The 22,221-nt window shown below is 32.8% G+C and overlaps 3 protein-coding genes across 3 annotated transcripts; 1 reads left to right on the forward strand and 2 right to left on the reverse strand.

Annotated features, from left to right (window-relative positions):
- The first annotated feature begins 4,192 nt into the window (after positions 1-4,192).
- LOC131605692 (subtilisin-like protease SBT5.3) lies at positions 4,193-7,447 on the forward strand. Its single transcript, XM_058878023.1, has 10 exons — positions 4,193-4,279; positions 4,445-4,554; positions 4,643-4,740; positions 4,849-5,010; positions 5,121-5,235; positions 5,327-5,947; positions 6,042-6,290; positions 6,381-6,495; positions 6,591-6,765; positions 6,843-7,447. Exons 1-10 carry the CDS (start codon positions 4,199-4,201, stop codon positions 7,388-7,390), a joined length of 2,274 nt encoding a protein of 757 aa, XP_058734006.1. The 5' UTR covers positions 4,193-4,198; the 3' UTR covers positions 7,391-7,447.
- Positions 7,448-11,520: 4,073 nt separating this feature from the next.
- Positions 11,521-12,626, reverse strand: LOC131637041 (ATP synthase delta chain, chloroplastic). Its single transcript, XM_058907609.1, has one exon. The coding sequence runs from the start codon at positions 12,413-12,415 to the stop codon at positions 11,672-11,674; it is 744 nt and encodes a 247-aa protein (XP_058763592.1). The 5' UTR covers positions 12,416-12,626; the 3' UTR covers positions 11,521-11,671.
- Positions 12,627-21,217: 8,591 nt separating this feature from the next.
- On the reverse strand, positions 21,218-21,694 carry LOC131630786 (uncharacterized). The gene has a single exon (XM_058901559.1). The coding sequence runs from the start codon at positions 21,692-21,694 to the stop codon at positions 21,218-21,220; it is 477 nt and encodes a 158-aa protein (XP_058757542.1).
- Positions 21,695-22,221: the final 527 nt, after the last annotated feature.

Consider the following 22,221-nt stretch of genomic DNA (forward strand, 5'->3'; position numbering starts at 1 on the left):
AATAAGATATTAGTTTAAGAATAAAAAAAAATCCATTAACATCAATTTGATAACAAATTTCTAGTGTAATAATATAAATAGAACCGTTAATTGAAAAGAGTTTAGTAGTGCTATTTTAATTAAAAAATAATTAAATTAATTTTTGTAAGAGTTGACTTATGTGTTATTTGTTATTTTTATATGAAAGTACATGTAAATATATATGGAATTGATTAACATGTGAGAGAAAAATAATATTTTATTAACACATGAATTGATTAGATAGATATATAAGGGATGATTGGACATATAAAAAAGGAAATATTTTATTAAGTTGGTGTTTTATTAGCCATTATATTTTGAATGAATCAAAGGTCGTAAATAAGTGCAATACTTTTACTTTGTATAATTAATTGGTGTAATTTGATCTTTTATATATATATATATATATATATATATATATATATATATATATATATATATATATATATATATATATATATATATATATATATATATATATAGAGGAGGGTTATATTGACTCCAAGAATAAGTTATAATAACTTACTTTTGGAGTAAATATATCCCTCCTCATATATATATATATATATATATATAATATATATATATATATATATATATATATATATATATATATATATATATATATATATATATATATATATATATATATATATATATATATATATATATATATATATATATATATATATACACTACTAAAAAATTCGCTTTTAGTGACCGATTTAGTGACCGAAAAATTTTGGTCACTGTAGTGACCGAATTAGCCACCAAAATTTTATATTCATGAGCAAATTTTAAGAAGTCACTAAATCGGTCACTAAATTAAATCAGCCACCGATTTAGAGACCAATATTTTGTGACCGAAATTTTGGTCCCTATAGTGACCGAATTAGCCACCAAAATTTAATATTCATGAGCCAATTTTAAGTGGTCACTAAATCGGTCACAAAAAATATTTTTATATTCAATTTAATTTATATATATAAATTAGAGACCGAAATTTCGGTCACTAATATTTTTTGTTTTCTTTTTTTATTTTTAATCCTCTATTATTTTACTATTTCCTTTCAAATTTTTTTAAAGATTTTAATTCTCTTTTAAATTTAAATTTTTACTAAAATTTTCATATTTTTATTGTTTGAAATATAATATATTTATAAAAAACTATATGTATATATGTTTAAATAGAAAATATAACAATAGTTGTTAAGTGGTGTAGTGGCAAGTTGTTATTAAAATCAACAAAATCAAAATTTAATTGTCGTGATTTATTGTTCTCATTTCTCATAATAACCAAGTGTTCTCACTTGAGTCGTCCCCATATATATATATATATATATATATATATATATATATATATATATATATATATATATATATATATATATATATATATATATATATATATATATATATATATATATATATATATATATATATATATATATATATATATATATATGAGGAGGGATCAAATTACACCAATATGTATAGTTACACTCATTAATAACCTTTGATTTTATTTTAATCCAATGGTTAAAAATGTTTCATTAGTGACTCATGATTTTTACTTAAAGTAGTTTTATTCTATTTTCTGTAATTAATAATTTTAATTTTATCAAATTATAATTTATTCTTTTTCTCATAAAATTAATAAAATCTCTCCTAATCTTGTAACAATTAAATCAAACTTCAATTATATAAAAAACGTGATTCTAAATATTTCTTAAAAAATCAAGATTCTTAGTAAAAAAAACCTTTTCTTATTTTAAGTAAATAAAATATAAATTTATTTACATAATAAATAGAAAAATGTGTTTAATGTTAAAAAAATAAAAATAAGTTTGTATATTAATAAATATTAAAAATTATAAATTTTTAAGAAACATTAATAATAATAATAATAATAATAAGTGAATAGAATATGATTTTATATTATTATAAAAATTTTGATTTGTTTAAAATTATTAGTAAACATTATTTGATGAAAAATAATTTTAATACTAAGAAAAAATTGGTATAAAAATTATGATTTATTTTAAAGAAAAAATATATTATATTCGCTTAATATAATACACCAAATAGACCCTATATAGACTTACAATTTTTAAAACTCCGACATAATATTAAGAATCCCATCAAACATTGCAAAATAACCTATATGGGTAGGGGTGGAATCATTTTTTAAAATTATCAATAATTTTATTTTTGGTTTATTAATTAGCCATAACTCATTTCAAAGCTAACTAACTTTTAATATTATCTTAACATAGCATAAAGTTTTTTAGACTTAACAATTTATTATAAAATAAATTTATAGCTAACATAAATTAAAATTGCTTAAAGTTTTCATAAACATAATAACATACTCACATAAACTTAACATAGAAAAGTATTGGTGCAATTTCGCCCCATAAAAGATGAGGTGGCAAAACGGCTTGTGGTCCGTCGGGCCGGCCTGTGCACCCGCCAAAAAATGGTGGGTTGGGTTGGAATTTTAAATCCGCTGTTCGTCAAAGTTCGCCTCACCAAAACCCGACCCTCGCCATATCCGCCCGCCAAACCCCGTTGTCCGCCAAAGTCCGTCCCTCCTCCAAAACTCACTCTTTTTTTAGTTAATTCTAGTAATTGCAATTCTTGATGGTTTATTTTATACATTTATTTATAAATATATGTAATATTTTTTTAAGTAAATTTGTTAAAAAGTTGCTTTTATAAAAAAATGTTTTAAAAAATAAGTGAAAAGTTTAATTAAAAGGTAAAAAAAGCCTATTAATTTATTAGAAACATATAAATAAAAAGGATAAAGTATTAACTTAATATATAATAAAAAGGATGGATGAAGAATAAAGTATTAACTTAATATATATATATATATATATATATATATATATATATATATATATATATATATATATATATATATATATATATATATATATATATAGGGTACGTATCAAATGAGAACTTTGGTTATTATGAGAACTGAGAACTTTTAATAACAACTATACGATTTAAAATCAATATTAAGCATCATATATATATATATATATATATATATATATATATATATATATATATATATATATATATATATATATATATATATTAAGTTAATACTTTATTCTTCATCCATCCTTGTGTAATACCTCCGGAGACAATATGAAGCATATATTTTATAACATAGTATTCACAATAATAGTTGTCGGGTTGTTTTCACCAATACAAATAATTTTCATATATTCATATCACTATTAACACATATAATATAATCTTAAAAAACACAAGTAATATACTTACTTTTGAGAAATACCACGTTTGATTGCAACATATCCCTCCATCGCTCTACACATATCGGTTAAAATTAAACTTGAATAAAAACTATTCAAATCCCCCGTAACTCCGTACCAAGAACTCAAAAAGCACAAGTAATATACTTACCTGTGGGAGTACCGTAGATGTTTATGGTGCTAATATCTTCCCTTCTCATAATCAATCCCCGTATCTAGAACTCTGTTTGTTTTATTAGTTTTGTTTTAAAAATTTCTTTGGATTTTATTTCGCATTTTTTCCCATTTTCTTTGAAAACAATAAAGCGCAGAAGCGACTTTCACTAAAATATAAATTAAGTCAATCAATGACTTAGTCCAATTTTTACGCCGCTACAATATCATTAATTTAAAAAAAAAAATAGCGGTTGATGAGATAGCTTAGCTAGTCTAAAGTTCAATCTATGACCACAACATTTATTTATATTTATATATTAATATAGATAAATTGTTAATTTTTATAATTCAATAATTTAAAAAAATTATATAAAATTAATTATAATTTATTTTTTATACAAATTAAATATATTTCTTACTATCTATAATATCAAAATAACTTGTAATAAAAAGAGGGGTAGCACATTATTTGTAAATAGACTTTGTTTTACTTTTACATATTTCTTACCTTAAAAAAAATCAATTTTATTTTATTTATTTATTTAACATAAATGGATAGAATAAATAATACCATAATAGTTGACTTCATTACAAACTCACAGTGGTTTCTCGAATGAGATTGAGTTGAAAACAAACACAGAACTACATTATAAAAGTTAGGAAATCAGACATATACATATCACTGATAGTATTTATTTTGCAAAACAAATACCATTCTTTAGAGAAAAATGACATCATCCATTTGTCTCATGTTAATGTCGCTTTTTCTTTTTGTTTTTCTACAGCAACATACCCTTGCAATAAAACAGGCAAGATTTGTCTCAATTTTTCATTATTCATTAAATTGTCTTTTTGTTTTCTGCTTACAAAATCTCTTTCTCATGATAACATGTTCACTTAACTAATCTGATTTTCATATTTGAATGTTTAACAGTATGGTCTAATAATCGATTATTCGTGTTTTTTCGTCACAGTCCTATATTGTATACTTAGGATCACATTCTTACGGTTCAAATCCTTCTTCATTTGATTCTCAATTTGTCACAAATTCTCACTATGATTTACTTGGATCTTACGTCGGAAGGTATGCATTTATTCAACCTTAAAATTAAGCAAATAAATTAGTATGGTTAATTATGAAACGATGATAGTTTTTTTTTTTTCATACACAGTATTAACAAGGCCAAAGAAGCAATATTTTACTCTTACAATAGATATATTAATGGCTTTGCTGCAATACTTGATGAAGATGAAGCAGCTAAAGTTGCAAGTATGTAGTTATATGTTAATTCATGGACTTATCTTGCATAAAACAAAATGTTGTTTTACTCTAATTTTCTAATTGGTGCTATGTATTATTTTTTTTTTATGAATGTAGAGAATCCAAATGTTGTATCAATATTTTTAAATAAAAGATATGAACTACACACGACACGATCCTGGAATTTCCTTGGGTTAGAGAGGGACGGTGGATTTACTAACGATTCAGTGTGGAAAAAATCATTGGGTGAAGACATTATTATTGGAAATTTGGATCATGGTAATAAAATATGAATTAATTGTATTTTTTAATAATAATAATATTACTTGTTGAATTTTTAATCTGCTGTGCCTCAAAATAACTTTTATTAATATTGTGACTTATGATAGGTGTTTGGCCGGAATCCAAGAGTTTTAGTGATGAAGGGTATGGGCCAATTCCAAAAAAGTGGAAAGGAATTTGTCAAGTTTCTAAAGGAAATCATGATCAATTTTATTGCAACAGGTCTTTTACTCTCAATAATTTCTAGTACTACCATTTTATTGTATTTCATGATCTAACTCAACTGAAGATACAAGATTTGATATATTTGTAGGAAACTTATTGGAGCAAAATATTTTTACAAAGGCTATCAGGCACGTTTCGGTGCAGCGGCAAATGTAACCTTTCATAGTGCGCGCGACACTGAAGGTCATGGCACGCATACTTTATCAACTGCGGGAGGTAATTTTGTTTCCGGAGTTAATGTATTTGGGCATGGAAATGGAACGGCGAGCGGTGGATCACCAAAAGCAAGAGTTGCAGCCTATAAGGTCTGTTGGGATGGATGTTTCGATGCTGATATTTTGGCTGGTTTTGAAGCTGCCATAAGTGACGGTGTTGATTTGCTTTCCGTGTCCTTGGGAGGAACTTATCCACAAGAGTTTTTTGAAAGTGGTATTTCCATAGGTTCGTTCCACGCAATAGCCAACAACATCGTTGTTGTTGCTTCAGGAGGAAATGAAGGACCTAATTTCGGGTCTGTAACCAACGTCGAACCATGGATTCTTACCGTTGCTGGAAGCACGATTGATAGAGAGTTCGCAAATTCTGTTATTCTTGGTGACAAGAAAATATACAAGGGAGCTAGCCTTTCGCCGTCTGAATTACCACCTAACAAATTATATCCTTTGATAACTGGTGCAGATGCAAGTCTTGGTGTATCCGGCATAGATGCGTAAGAATGTGTTAACCTTCTCAAATAACTCTTGCACAGTGCATGTGATTGTGATTGATCTTTTATAATATATATGTCTATGTCTATTTTGTAGTCAACTTTGCGAAAATGGAACTCTGGATCCGAAAAAGGCGAAAGGAAAAATATTGGTCTGTCGCCGAAGTGGAAAAGATAGAGTTAACAAAGATGGAGTAGCTTCTAGTGTAGGTGCTATCGGAGTCATTTTGGTTAATAATGCTGGTTTTTCAACCAATGATCTTTTAGCTGATGCTCAAGTGATTCCATCTTCAAATGTTAACTTAGAAGATGGCTCTAACATTCTTAATTACATCAATCAGACAAAGTAAGTATTCTAATTATGGTTTTGATTAAACTTTGTATTACTGAATACTCACACATATAGAATTTTACATTTCTTACATATACTGTGTAGGTTTCCTATGGCTTACATAACTAAAGCTAAAACACAGTTGGGTATAAAGTCAGCTCCTTATGTAGCTACTTTTTCATCAAGAGGCCCAAACAACCTTGACCCTTCAATCCTTAAGGTTTTTGGTTATTCTTACTTGAGATAACTACCAATCACTCTTTCTTAAGATTTTCTTAAAATCACTAAAATTGTAAATTTTGTTTTATATTTCAGCCTGACATCATTGCACCAGCCGTCAACATAATTGCTGCTTATACCGGCGGTGTATTTCTAACTATGTCAGGCACTTCAATGTCATGTCCTCATGTTGCCGGACTTGTTGGACTAGTTAAATCTGTTCATCCTGATTGGAGTCCAGCTGCTATCAAGTCAGCAATCATGACCACAGGTAATCAAATTATATATAAGATCGTCGAGTTCATTTTGTTATGCTTTTTTACTTATAAACTTATATATATATTTCAGCAACAACAAAAAACAACATAGGAGGGCCTATATTGGATTCATCACTAGACAATGCAACTTCTTTTGCATATGGTTCAGGGCTCATTCAACCTAATCATGCAGTGGACCCTGGACTTGTATATGACCTGAATATTACTGATTATTTGAACTATTTATGTGGCCGTGGATACAATAGTTCTCAACTTAAAACATTCTACGGAAAACCTTACACTTGCCCAAAATCTTTCAGTTTAGCAGATTTCAATTATCCATCGATCACAATTTCTGACTTTAAAATCGGACAGTCTTTGAGTGTTACTCGTACGGTAACCAATGTTGGGTTTCCAAGTAAGTATACAGTGACGATCGAGGCACCCCCGGAATTTCTAATCAGAGTTGAGCCTAGTGTGTTAAACTTTAAGAATAAGGGTGAAAAAATAGAGTTCAAGGTTACATTCACCTTAAAGCCACAAAGTAAGTATACCTCTGATTATGTCTTTGGGAAGTTGATTTGGACTGATGGAAAACATAGTGTTGGGACTCCTATTACAATAAAGTATCCACACTAGTGAGGTTTAGGTTGATGTTGCATTTTTCTACCAAAAAATGAACATGTTGTGTATTGTACTAGCACTTCAATGGTTATGAAAATAATATATCAGTGTTGTTTTATGACGAGTGGAATGAATCGAATAAGGTAATGTAGAGGAAATGAATTCATGTATATAAAAATACAAGAATTATTTACTGATTGACTAACAAAAGTATAATACAAAGGCTTGAATTTATCAACACAAAAATAAAGGAACTACAAGATCTAATGTACTAACTTTTATCAACAATCATAATGAACTAGTAGTTAGTTGTTATTGACTAATTTAATTAACTAGTAACTAATTTAATTAACTAGTAACTAATTTCTAATTGTTGAATTACAAAGAAAATAGGGATCAAGACTTAAAAGACAAGTTAGTACATCATATGAAAAAGGAGCATGATGATCTCAAATAGCTTGCATCACAAGCAATCTCAGCCAAAGCTTAAGAAATCAATTGTAAAAGCTTGTAACAACTATTAAAAATCAGTAACAGCCTATGAAGCTCAGACTCGGACAGACTCGGACACAGGACACGAATACGAGGACACCACTAATGTAAAAGACATAGGACACAGACACAGTTATATATATTTTATATATTAATAAAATAATGTAATTTATGAGCATAATTTATGAAGAGTCTAAAATGAGAACCAAAAGTTGTGTTTATTTTAAACTTAGTACTTTCAATAAAAAAACTTAAATTGAGTACTTTCAATTAAGAAAAATTATCTAAAATAAAATGATACAAATCATATCATAGTCACTCCACATTAAAAAAATCGACTTCTAAGTCTGCCTCATCCAAAGATAAGTTATATGTTATATGTTATTATGTAATTAACATATAACATGAGTGAAATATAGACAAATAATATATAACAAATCTAATTAACATATAATATTTCTGTAATTAACATGAAACATAAACAAAGAAAAGAGACAGTTTACAAATAATAACATGAGTGAAGCTCTGTCGCTGGCATATGTAATTAACAACAGGAGACAGAAACAGAGACAAATAATAAAGAAAGAAAATGAATGAGTATCGGAAAAGAATGGAATAGCGGTGGTGGTGACGATGGAATACTGGCATGCGGCGAATATGAAAACAAACAAAAAGAGAAGATGAGAAAAAACAAGGAATACGAGTTGTTTTTATAGTGGAAAAGTGAAATATGAAAGGTAAAAAAAACTTTTTTTTTAATTCTGAGAATTTGAGGGGTTGGTGTGTGCGTTATATGAAATAATGTGTCATATCTGTGTCCGTTGCGTTTCAATTTATTTTTTTCGTTAGACACTTCAAAAATGTGTCTAATACGTGTCATATGCGTGTCGGAGTCTGATAAGTGTCTGGTGCAGGAATGCGTATTCTAATTGTCGGGTCAGAGCTTCATACTTATAGCACTTAGTTATGATTGTATGTAATTAGGCTTAGAAAGCTTATGATGTACTACGCTTAGAACTAGTATAAAACTATATTCTAATTTGTAACTTCTTCCTTAATAAATGTTGAGCTAATTATTTCAAATTTTCTCTTATTTTCAATTTTTCAATATGGTATCATGAGTCTCTCGATTTGAGAGTAATTCATTTTTGCATTCATGGTTCCACGAAATTCCATCATTGCGGGAACTTCTAATTCTGCAGATCCTCAACTTGATCAATCAAGTTCATTTTTTGTACATCATAGTGATGTATTTATTTGTATATATATGTATTTATTTGTAAAGGATCTAGTAAAGGCAGAAGGATTGTAGTCCCAAGAGGGGCGATGACATCGTCCTTTGTTAGGAATCGCCTAGCCCTAAGTGCCTCTCACTAGCTCAGGTATGAAAAATGTGGGAAAAGATATTTTTTGATTAGGGAGAAGTCAGAGTCAATAACTAATTCACGTTCTCCTAAGAAGTAGGGATTCAATAGCCCCCCATTAATTAAGTGGGTGGTTATTATTCTCAAAGAAATCATACGCTCAAGAACTTCTATAAGTATTTCTTCCCTAAACGGAAAAGAGACATATCATTACACCCTAAACATAACGCTTAAACATCACCAAACTGAACGTCTCGTTGTCGCGGGAAAGCTCTAATCACCATCATTTACTAAGGCATCTAAGTATATCCACTGCCCACATAAAAATACCACACACATATGTACTTTTTAACAAATACATATATAAACAATTTAAATAAATTGCTCATACTATTAGTATTTTTAAAAGTTCAATATTCATTTTCATCTCGTATCTTATCTTGTATTCTGGATTAATTTTAGTGTTATAACTTTAAATAAAAATCATTTGATCCCTTTAATTTTTCAAAATGCATCACATTAATCATTTTCATTTAAATGTGAGCAACAAAGTCAATTTTTGTCGTTAAATCAATCACAAAATTGGTTTAAATAATGTGACATTCCACGCCAATGCTGCATAATCTTATTGATTGAATTTAACTATCACAATGAACGTAAAAGATTAATCTTTCCGTTTTCAATTTAATATAGTTAAGGGACTCAAGAAATTTTTTTAAAGTTAAAAAATCAAAATAAAATCCAATCGCAATGACAAAAAAAGATGTTAAAACTTTCTAAAACCCAAGGCTATGTTTGGATTGATGGACTAGAACGGAGCGGAATGGAATATAATGGAATGGAGTGGAGCGGAGCGGAATGGTATTGAGATTCCATTTCATTGTTTGTCTATATTTTATAGTTTGACGGAGCGGAATAGAATAGTTTAGTTCTTTCCATTGCTTACACCCCAAATTGGGTGGAATGAAAATTGAAGAATATGATGGAATAGGATGGAATGGATTCCATCATATTCCATTCCACTCCATCCATTATTTATATATCCAAACAATGGAATCTGATTAAATACCACTTCACTCCATTCCATTCCATCATATTCCATCAATCCAAACATACCCCAAGTGTTAAATTTCGAAAACTGACTAAATTAACCCGTTTCTATAACTTAAGTGACTAGAATCCTAAAATATTGCTTAAATTTGAGGATGGCTCCCCTTACGATCACAAATAAAAATTGTTCATTTAGAGACTAGAATTAGGGGTGTTCGCGGTGCGGTTTTGTTCGGTTTTGAGCATAAAAGTCATCCTAACCGCGAGATAAAAATGCATGCGGTTCGGTTTGGTTCGGTTAATTTTTAAAAAGTCATCTAAACCAAACCAATGCGGTTAGGATCGGTTCGGTGGGCTGCGGTTTACACCATAAAATAAAAATTTAATGAAATAAAAAAAAATAATTCATTCTTACATACATATATTAGAGTACCATTAAAAAGAAATTTTTCATACTAATTACACCAAAACAATTCATTCCTCCATACATGTATTTTACACCAAAATTACTACCATATAAGTGTATCATGCATTTTACAGTATCATACTATGTATTTTACATATACTACATACTAAATTACTAATATAACTTCAGTTATTCATACTACATACTACATACTATATACAGTTTTTCATACTAATAAACTACATACTAACTAATAAACTACATATTACATATACAAGTATCAGATAACTTCAGTTCTAAATATTAATACAACATTACAACTTCATGACTAAATATTATCAGTACTACATATACACCAAATGCTTCTCTAGAATGAGTGAGAGAGAAATCAGAGAATGAAGTTGAAATGTTGAATAAGAAGGAAGAATGAAGGAATAGTGAGTCACGTGACGTGAGTGTACAGTATTGCAATTGGATTAGAAATATAATAAATTAATTATAGAAATTAAAAAGTTTAGTTAAATATGCGGTTCGGTTCGGTTTGGTTCGGTTTTGTGAAATGAAAACCGCAAACCGAACCGAACCGTGCGGTTAGGCCCAAAAATCATCCAAACCAAACGCGGTTTTTGCGGTTTTCGGTTTGGATTGGTTCGGTTTGCGGTTTTCCTTTTGGATTGGTTCGGATACGATCACCCCTAACTAGAATGATAATTTTCTGTTTAGAACTCTAGCTAAAAGAATTTTGAGAAAGTTGACATCTTTGAGCTAGGATTTGAATCCGTAACTCTCCACTTCTGAGTATTTATGTCTGAGTTTCAAAGCTACAGCTACCCTTTATATAAGAAAAATGAAGGCAGATTAATATTATTTTTGTAAGAAAGTTGTACACACTTGAGGATTCATACATAGATACATAAATATAGTTATAACCCAAAAAAAATTACAATTTGAGTAAACCAAATTGACAGGAAGCACAAAGAATGCTCATGCAGCAAGTTTGATATCACCCAAATCAAGTTGAGCAGCAATTTCCTCAAGTTTCTTCTTAACACTCATATCAATAAACTTAGAGCCAGAATTCCCATAACTGACAGTAAAACCAGCCACCAAACTTGGATCAAGAACGGTTTTAGTCCTCACTTTCTTAGCCCCAGTAAGCTTCTGAATCTGTTTTGCAATCTGAGCCAAATGCTCCGACTCCAGCTTCACAACGGAAGTCACAACCACAGGCACGGTATCAGTTAGAGTATTGAACACAAGTTCAAATTCCTTAGCAATGTCGAGGACGATGTCGATCCTCTTGGATTCGATCAGGATGTTAAGGAAGTTTTGTGTGTGTGGTGAGAGGCCTGATGTGGTGGCGAACTCTGTTAAGAGTTTGGTTTTGGTGGAGTCTTCGACTATTGGGCTGGAGAAATAGTCGAGCACCTTGGGGTCAGAGAAAAGTTCTTCGATTTTCTCGATGTCTGCGGTTGTGGCGTCGAGGCTGTTGTTGGATTTTGCTAAGTCGGCTAAGGCGGCTGCGTAGCTGGCGGCGACGGGGGAGGACATTCTGACTCCGAGGACTCCGCCGGTGGAGCGGCGGGTTTTGGTGAGGGAGAGTTTGAGTTTGGGGGAGATGAAGGTGGGAAGGGAGAGGTTGAGGATGGGTTTTCGGGTGAGGGTGTTTGTGGTTTTGGGGATGTGTTTGGAGCGGAGTGAAGCGGTGGTGTGTTGTAGAGACGCCATTGTTGGAGTGGAAAGAAGGAAAGAAGAAGAAGAAGAAGAAAGTAGTGTGACTGTGGTTAGTGAAATGAAATGAGGGTGTTTTGTTTGTGTTGTGATTGGTGGAGAAGAAGGGTGAGATACTGATAGGATTGAGGTGAGAGGAGCACGATCACCTCTTATCTGACGGATAAGATAATGGCAATCGAATGTGTGGATGTATTTGGGAGAGGAGGATTTGGTTTTTTTTTTGTCTTTGAAATTTCCAGTTTCTTTTTCTTTTTAATTTTGACAACATTCTTCTAATGTCTCTTATATATAATTATAAATATAAATTAAATTAAATAGAAAATAAAATAAAATAAAATACACAAATATGTTGATGTATATTCTGGTCTTTTCCCTAAACGGTCTTATGTCTAAGGGACAGCGTACATTTTAGATTCTCTCTTTCTTTAAAGCATTTAGTCTCTTTGGTATAATGCTTGAGAGATAATATACATTTTGGTTTCTATGGGTTAGGTTTATACCAAAATAGAGAGTAACTTGTCTTGACTTAACTTATTCACGGGAAAGGGTTAGCCTGAATCACTCTTAATGGATCAGTTGAGAAGGTCGGTCTGAGACTGAATACAACTCGCTCTTGATGATTATCGATTATATGTATAGATAGAGCGCTTAAAATCTTTAAAATCCTACCTCGGGAAACATGAGACTTAACTCTATTTATTGCTTTCAGCTAGGTCAGGAGACATATGCCTTAATGACAGTTAAATCTACATAAAACTCATGGCATAGAAGGTTTTAGAAAAACCACCAATCATTAAGCACAAGACACACATTTTTCATACTCTTCTAACTCAGAGAAACATTATGACATTTATTGGCTTAGCACCGGTAAATTTAACAAACTAATGTACTTTACGTATATTTGGCGCCCACTATGTGACTTGGTAAAACTGACATGGGTAACTCTCCCTCATTCCAACAACAGTTTGACCTTATTTCATGATGACAAGGGTTGCAACCAATAGTAACCATAACAACAATAATGATGGAGCTTCCATAGCGATTATGCTTACCTTTAAGGAAGAATTGCATCGCCAAAACATAACATTTCAAGAAAATGTGTGTGATCTATAACCACAACAAATGTAACATATAATTGACAATCAAGAAAACCCAAGGGATCTCTTAATCAGCGGAGATTTGGGACGCACAGGTCCCGAAACAACTTCAAATCACCTTCTCTAATGATGCTCGACAATAAAAGTGACCCTCGATGGCACATTATTGAAATCAACACGCAAATGGCCATCAACGGAGCATATTATTTCCTAAAATGTAAACTGATAGCGGGAAAACTGAAGAAAGTGAGCCTCCGGAAGTACATGAGTCTCCCGAGGTTCTTTATCAACACTTATCGGCTAGAAAACACATGAAAGTCTCAACCATGAGCCTTTCCAACATTCTCCAAGGTTATTCTGAGACTCTAGAAGAATACTTGGCGTGCTTCAACGAGTAAACTATCCAGGTTGTTCATCCAAACCAAGAGATATTTGTAAGGGCGTTCCAAAATGGATTGAAGGTGGGACACATTAATGAGTCTCTAACACAGAAGTCGATATCTTCGATGGAAGAAATCATGGCTATGTTTGAATGCTACGTCAATAGAGAAGAGAGTAATAGCAAAAAAATGACCAGAGAAGCGAATGAGCGAGGTGGTAAACCGGAAACATTTAGGCACAGGAAAAATAAGAATACAATATAGATTCGTGAAAATTTATTTTCAAACCCGCTCTAAAGCCCCTTGAGCGCTTCACGACACTCAATATAGGGAGGGAATGAATTTTGAAAGATGTTTACAATGCTAAAATCATTCCAGAGCCTCACGCTTCCCGGGGAGATTCCATGGGAAGTTATCCGAGGTGTAAGTACCGTAGTATACGGGCTTATCACACTGATGACTATCACAATTTCAAATGAAAAATCGAAAAGTTAATTCAAGAAGGTAAACTACAAAGATATGTTCAAGGAAATTCTCAAAAAGTAGAAAGGAGGGTCTCGCCATAAAGAGAAACCTGGAGAAGAACTCCCTATCCCGGAAGGAGTCGAAGTGTCTAGGACGGGCATGAGCCCGCACGTTAAACACAATTGTTGGAGGTTTTGTAGGGGGGAGAGTCCAGCTCATCCTGAAAGAAGTGTGACAGACAAGTGATGCAAAATAGTAATGTGCCACCACTGAAAAGAGCCACTCTGACACCAAAAATCAATTTCTCTAGCAGGGATGCAAAGGGGGTCGTCCCCCATGAGGATGGTCTTGTGGTAATTAACCTCTAGATTCGTGAATGGAACGTCAAAAGAGTATCGATGATCTCTGAAGTTTGATCGATGAGCTCTGCTATGATGCTTTTGAAGGATTGAAGATGAGCGACACTATCCTTCAGCCTTTTAAGGGATCACTAGTTTGATTCTCTAGTGAGCGTGTACAAGTCTTATGATATGTCACCCTTCATATTGTTGGACAAGTGACCCCAAACCTAAGAAGGAGGTGAATCATTTGGATTTGAAAAATGTTGTTCAAATAAAAGATCTTTGATAAAATGAGAGTTTAAAATAAGTTTGTAAAACAAACAAGAAATCAACGGTGTAATAAGGAAAAACATAGTAGAAAGAAATAAATACAGCGGGAGTAAATAAATGGCTGGAATGTAAAGAGATAAGGGAAGATAAGGATACATCGAAGATTTATAGAGGTTCGGTCTAATCATTTGGCCACTTCTCTCCCCAAGATTTTTTCTTGAGAGTTTCCACTATAATGTGAGATTTTTCCAGATTTAGCCCACAAACCTACTTACAAAGAGACCGAAGATTTACAATAGATATTCTCCAAAAAATAGGATTTTTAACTACAAATACCTCCCAATAAAACATGAGATTCTAACACCAAGACAATCTCTAACAAAAAAAGAGTTTTAACACATGACTAAGCTTACAAACCACTCACGGGATTTTAATAGGTTGGTATCAAAAAACAAACAGAGGTTTTACCAGGATTACTTCACCAACCAAACAAGAGCTTTTTGATTGGCTTAAATCAGAACCAAAACAACCTTCTCACAAGAGAGATGTTGCAACAATACCCCACGGCAGAACCAAAACACCTCACTAGTAAAAAATTTACTCCCAAAGCACTAAGGAAATAGTGAAGAAATGAGAGAGAGAGAGAGAGAGAGAGAGAGAGAGAGAGAGAGAAGAAGAAGAAGTATTAAAAATATGTCTTCTAGTGTGAATGAAATGAGAAAAGAACTTTCTATTTATATGACAAAATGTGGCTCAAAAGTGGAAAGCATCCATGGAATTTTTAATGCTCATAATTGATTATGCAAATCAAATAATCAATTACGGAGTTCAAATATGAATGGTTTTTAAATGGTGTCGTCGCTAATCCATTAGGAAACCTAATAATCGCAAGAAGATACCTCTTCATACATGAAGATCTATGATCTAAATAACATAACCTAGGTAACACATGTCTCACAGAGGCATGAGAATACCAAGCATTGTTAGTGTGCCTTAATGCCGCTCAAAATGTGGATTCATAACTAATACTCCCTCCATTTTCTTTTATAAGCAAATTTTAACTTTGTAGATTTATTGAATAATTGATGTATCTAGTCTATATAAAGTCCAAATACATCATTTATTCAATGAATTTAAAGTGTCAAAATTTGCTTATAAAAGAGAATGGTGGGAGTATTTTTTTAAATGGAGTTTTCCATGTTAATTCCCTTGACTAATAGGAAAACAAAACGAAACAAGATAAAAATTAATTGAATTACCCTATAACTCCAAAAAAGATGTTGTGTTCAGCAAGGTTTAAGCTTGTCACTTTTAAGCTCAAAGAAGTAGTGTGTTGAATCCTCACCACACAAGAAGCTGGTCTCAAACACCCCACTCTTACATGCCTCGTGCTTTGGAGACTTGTGGACCACTTAATATTGCTAAACATTTCATATTTACATGTCTCGTCTTTATGTGTTTTGGACATACATAATAACTTATACTATGAACCATGCCTACTACGAAACATGTCTTGAATAAACACGGACCCTAATTCTATGACAAAATATAATCAAGAAATGCATCTCTATATACCTTACAAAGGTATATTTCTAGAATCCATTGAACCAAGAAGAAATGAAGAAACAAAACAGGTGCAGAAATAGAGATAAATGAACCTTGATAATTATTATTACATACATAAAAAACAAAAAAATTACATAGATAATCGTTAACATAAATCGAACAATAAATTTCATCATCAAATAGGATGTTTCAACATCTTCAGAATATCTTTGGTAAATCTCGCAATCTTTGCTTCCAGTTCAATCGAACCTTTTGTTTTGTAACAGTGAAATATACTCCACATAACCATCAAATATTCATTTGTCTTCGGCTCAAACTTGTTAAACTGAATCTTTCCTTAGTTGTCAATCGAGGGTGAATGGTACTCGAGTTTCACAACTCTTCGATTGTCTGAGTATTGTAAGAGATTCTCCAATATGGATTTCAAATCTACAAGAGAGGTGTACTATGTGATCCTAAATTCAAGTGAGGCATTCGCGTCGTTGAATTAGAAAAATGCAACATGTCAATATATGTTCATTCTGGTTTGATGTGATTTTGTTAAAAATATGTGATGAGAGACTTATATATATACAAGTTTTAGACTCAGATTAATGTAAGCAATGTGGAAGGAAATAAATGAACTTTACCTTAAACTATACTTTTGTTCTTATTCTTTTTGATGTAATAAAACACAAGAATAATGTTTTGGAGTGCAAAAGTTGATTGACAATGAAATGTTTTTGAAGGGTTTTGGAAGAAAAATGGTATATGATCATGAAGAAGAAGAACATGCAAGATCTCGTTTTATTAAATTTCCTATTTGACAATTATGGAATACACTTCCAGAATTGTCACTAACATACAAAGGTGGCAATTTGTCAAATGTCTTTTGATGTGAAAATTGTATGTCTAAAAATGCACTTTCTAATTCTCAAAGGTATTTTAGAATTTTCATAGGTTGTTTCCCATGATTTAGTGTGGGAGAAGCAATTCCCTAAAAATAGGCCAAGAGTTAAGCCCAATAAAGAGTCCGGATGACTGTTTTCTTTAAGATAATTTCTTTATCCACCCCTACCTTCTTAGGAATCCGCGGCGATTTCAAAAAATGCCCCTATATTTCGGAATAGTATCTCTGAATGCACCTTTTTCTGAAAAAGAGGTGATTTCGGATGTGCACTTTTGAAAATACCTAAAAAAAGGTGTTTTCGAAAATGCACCTCCGAAATCACCTTTTTTCAGGAAAAAAAAAGTGCTTTCAGAAATGCATCTCCGAAATCACCTTTTTTTCAGAAAAAAAAAAAAGAAGGTGTTTTAAAAAATGCATCTCCAAAGACACCTATTTCGGAGATGCATTTCTGAAATATTGTCTGATGCAGAAAACAAAAAACAAATGAACAAAGCTCCGATTTATCATAAATAATAGAAATTACAAAGATAGATCAACATGAAATTAAAGTTACATATTGTTAAACACAAGTAGTTAAGGATGGGTCAACATTTTGATAACGTCGGCTCCCGATCTTTGAAGTTTCGCATCCAACTCGATCAGACCCTTCGAAGAAAATCGGTCGAAAGTTGTCCACATAACCGTTAAATCTTCGTCGTTCTTGACTTCAAATGGGATGAACTGGACATCTCCCTCTCGTCAAGTGAAGGCGAGTGGTACTCAAGCTTGACAACCTTCCGATTTTTCGGGTATTACAAGAGAGAGTTAAGCGACGATATCAATTCTGCGAATGGCGTGTCGCGCGAGAACTTAAATTGGAACGACATCGGGTAACCACTGCTGAAGTATACAAAAGCAAGATGGGGGTAGGTTTGTGTCATTGTTGTTTGTGGCTTGATGTTTATGAAAATGTATAGGTGCATTATTTATAGACTTCTTGGAGTAATAATGACCCGACAAACCTTATCTTGCAATCAGTGGATGTTTCGGAAATGCATTTTTGAAATAAGCCCTGAAGCATTAAATTTTCAGAAGTGCACTTCCGAATTAAGTAGAGACAGAACAGAAAAAAGCATTTTGTTATGTGCAACCTGTTTTGTCAAATTCCACAAATTGAACCAAATGACAACAAGTAAATGAGAATGACATAAACATTGACAACATTAAATATAGGTATATTATATATGTATTGAATCGGTTTGATTTTACATTCTAGACGATAATACATACAAAAAATGACACACACCCGGTCATTACAAACAAAAAAGATCTGGTCTAATCTAAAATGCTCCAAATGATCCGTTGGCGCTTAAATCTAAAATCGGTAAGTTCTTCGACCTCTCTCTATTTTCCTCCCGCTCTTGCTTCATCATTTTTTCGAACTCCGCCATTCTTTCAAAAAAAGGATTCGGCCAAGCGTCTGCCTCTTTTATATGATGTGTCGTCCACTGATAAGAAGTGGCCGGAATAGGACACCCCGATTTCAAAAAAAACTTGCACAAAGTGGCGCGATCTTAGATACCCGATAGAAATGATGTGTCCGGACGCGTCCAAATTTGGGCGACTATGAAGCGGAAAAAATGTCTCCGAAAATCCAAATCTCGTCAAATCGACACACACCCGGTCGTACGCACTTGCTATAAGATGGCCCATAACGGGGAATGACATCCATTTTAAAACCGGTGCGTGATCAGTTAGTGATGGGACAAGGGAATCATGAATTTTATCAAAGTTTTCTTGTTTCTCATAAACTCAGCCATAGATGTCCCTATGCAAAGTCAACTCCGAAATAAGTGTCCGTCGAATAAGAGTGAGATTTTCTTCTCCTTTTTCGAGTAAACCGGCAACGGCCCGATATCCACAATTACCATCGGTACCCACATCAACTATATTATCAATATATTTGTGCGTAAATAGCAGCATCTCTTCAATGTAGATCATCAGAGGTTTTTTAATCGAAGGTGTGCGAGGCAGCTTCAAAATACGTGCTCCTTTGTTATCACTACACCTGTACTTTGGTGTGGGTGAATTCGGAATCAATGCATCAGCATATTCACAATAAGAAGGATCTCGTTTAGTTGATATGTCATGTTGGGTGCTTTTCGGTTTTTTAGGCGCACCTTTGGTTTTAACCAGTTGAGATGGAGGTTTCAAATCGGTGGTTTCTGGAAACGCAATTTTTCGCAATTGTTCTTTTATGTACAATTTCATGGTGTCATCTGCTTTAGAAAACTTACCCATTATCTCTTCCAACTCGTCAGAGATGGTAATTTTGGATTCACCCTTTTTTGTCAGTTCGAAATCATCAAAACAGAGCTTTTTCCAATGATCGATCACTTCATCCATGTGTATCGGGGAATTCAACTTCATCTTTTTAAAAAGTATACAAGTAGTTGAGATGGACGTTTAAAATCGGTGGTTTTTGGAAACCCAATTTTTCGCAATTGTTCCTTTATGTGCAATTTCATGGTGTCATATGCTTTAGAAAACTTATCCATTATCTCTTCCAACTCGTCGGAGATGGTAATTTTGGATTCACCCTTTTTTGTCAGTTCGAAATCATCAAAACAGAGCTTTTTCCAATGATCGATCACTTCATCCATGCGTATCGGGGAATTCAACTTCATCTTTTTAAAAAGTATACAAGTACATGGAAGCCCGTAGGTTTTTCTAATTGTGCACCCACATTTTGAACTATTCGGACTGGTTGTCTCCGCCCGCTTTGCTTCATGAAAAATAAAATTCAATCCCACTCGGGATATGTTGTAAATCAATTGCGAGTATTGATTTTTTCCCTTAAACCGGTGTTCCACAATTGTCTTGCTCCGACCAAACGTTGTTTGAATTTCATTATGTTGATTTTGGAGCATTTGGTTCACTGTGTCTCATCCCCTACACAAATCCCCCTTGCTATCACCCAACCATTTCTTCAACGCCGCGTGTGCGGATTCAACTCGGTTAGTTGTAGTGCAACCAAGATATCTAACTCGGTCCGTCCAAGCACAAACAACTTTTTCTTTTAATTTTTCAAGGATAGTACTTTCGACGTAATGAAAAAAAGTATTCAAAGAAACACACAATGTCCGGAATTGTACCACTTTCATGGTATACATTTCTTCGGAACGTGCATCTAAAATCTCCCTCCATGCGGCCATTTTCTTGTCCACCACAACACCGGCTTTGATGATGTTTCCGTTGTCATCCTTTCTTTCTTTTGTGTCAACCGCGAGTTTGAGCTTAGTTCTCTCATTACATGTTATGTGATACCGACAAAGTAATGCAGTTGATATCGGGAAGACCGCATTCATCAGAGCATTATCTCGGTCGGTAACGATGACACTAGGCATATTCTTTTGATCAACCAACAAAGTATTACATATTCCCAAAGCCCATGTAAAGTTATCTTCTTTCTCACATTCCCAAAAAGCAAATCCAACAGAATATGTCTTGTCCGTGGAGGTCACACCAACAATTTCTATAAGTGGAAGTCTATACTTGTTGATCTTGTACGTCGAATCAATTATAATAACAGTTGGAAATGTGTTGAACAACTTGATACTTTCGGGATGAGTCCAAAATATGTCACGCACTGTAACTTTGTCCTCACAAGTTCTGAAGCTTGAAACGTATTGGTTATCACCCAAAAGTTTCAAAAGGTGTTGCATTTCCGACCTCGGGCCCATTTTCATGACTTTAAGATTGTACCGTTCATTGTATACTTGGTTGATATTTGAAACACTATTTGGTTTTTATCGCTTCAAATCCGCAAGTATGTTTCTCGACGTAACTTTGATTGTCGATAATTCTGAAATAACATCCTTCTCTTCGTGAGACAACCGACACGCACTTGGATGCCCGTGTAGATTAGTTTCCAGTGCATGATTATGAACTCTACATATGACGCTAAAACGCCGCAATCCATCAATCCTACGAGTTACGCGCAACTTAAACGGACACGCACACTTTATCGATCTCGTGTCATCGTGTTTTAACACTCGGTTTGTTCGTACATACTTCCCGCCCCTCTCGCAATTCAACACAACAAAAGCTTTCCTTCTACTACTTCCATTGTCGGACCTTAATATCACAATGCCAAATGCAAGTTTACTAGCTTCATTTCGGACCCAATCTAGCAAATGTTCACGACAAGCGAAAGTATCATTTGTAAATTGTGGTCGAACATCCACCGCAACGGTAATGGTTAACCGGCTCATCAGGCTTAGCATCTACGTTGACTTCATCCAGAAATACTAACTCATCGATGACAATGTTTTCCGGATGCACCATACCTAACATATGCAAAATACATCAATGTTGTTAAAACAGTTTTTTAAAATTCTGCATCAGAGTTTATTTCGGAAGTGCACTTCCGAAAATTATTAGGTGGTGTATTTCAGAAGTGCATTTCGGAACTGACGCAATTTTCTTCACCAACAATCAGCAACAATGTAGTGGAATAAGAGATGAAATGAAGAATATTTACCTCAAATTGTAACTTTGTATGCTCTCTTTGGTATGATCAACCACTTGAAACTTAATTTGGAGAAGAAAAATGGATTGAAAATGATTGAGGTTTTGGAGAGGGTTTAAGTTTTTGTTTGGAGGAAAATGAATGAAATAGTGAAGGGAAAAAACATATGAAGGGTGTTTTCGGAGATGCATCTCAAAAAAAAATACCTGACAATTTAAATTCAACGTTTAAATTGAAAAATAAGTGCTTTTGGAGATGCATTTTCGAAAACTCCAAAAAATT

The sequence above is a fragment of the Vicia villosa genome, linkage group LG1, assembly GCF_029867415.1.
Source record: "Vicia villosa cultivar HV-30 ecotype Madison, WI linkage group LG1, Vvil1.0, whole genome shotgun sequence".
NCBI classification, from domain to species: Eukaryota; Viridiplantae; Streptophyta; class Magnoliopsida; order Fabales; family Fabaceae; genus Vicia; species Vicia villosa.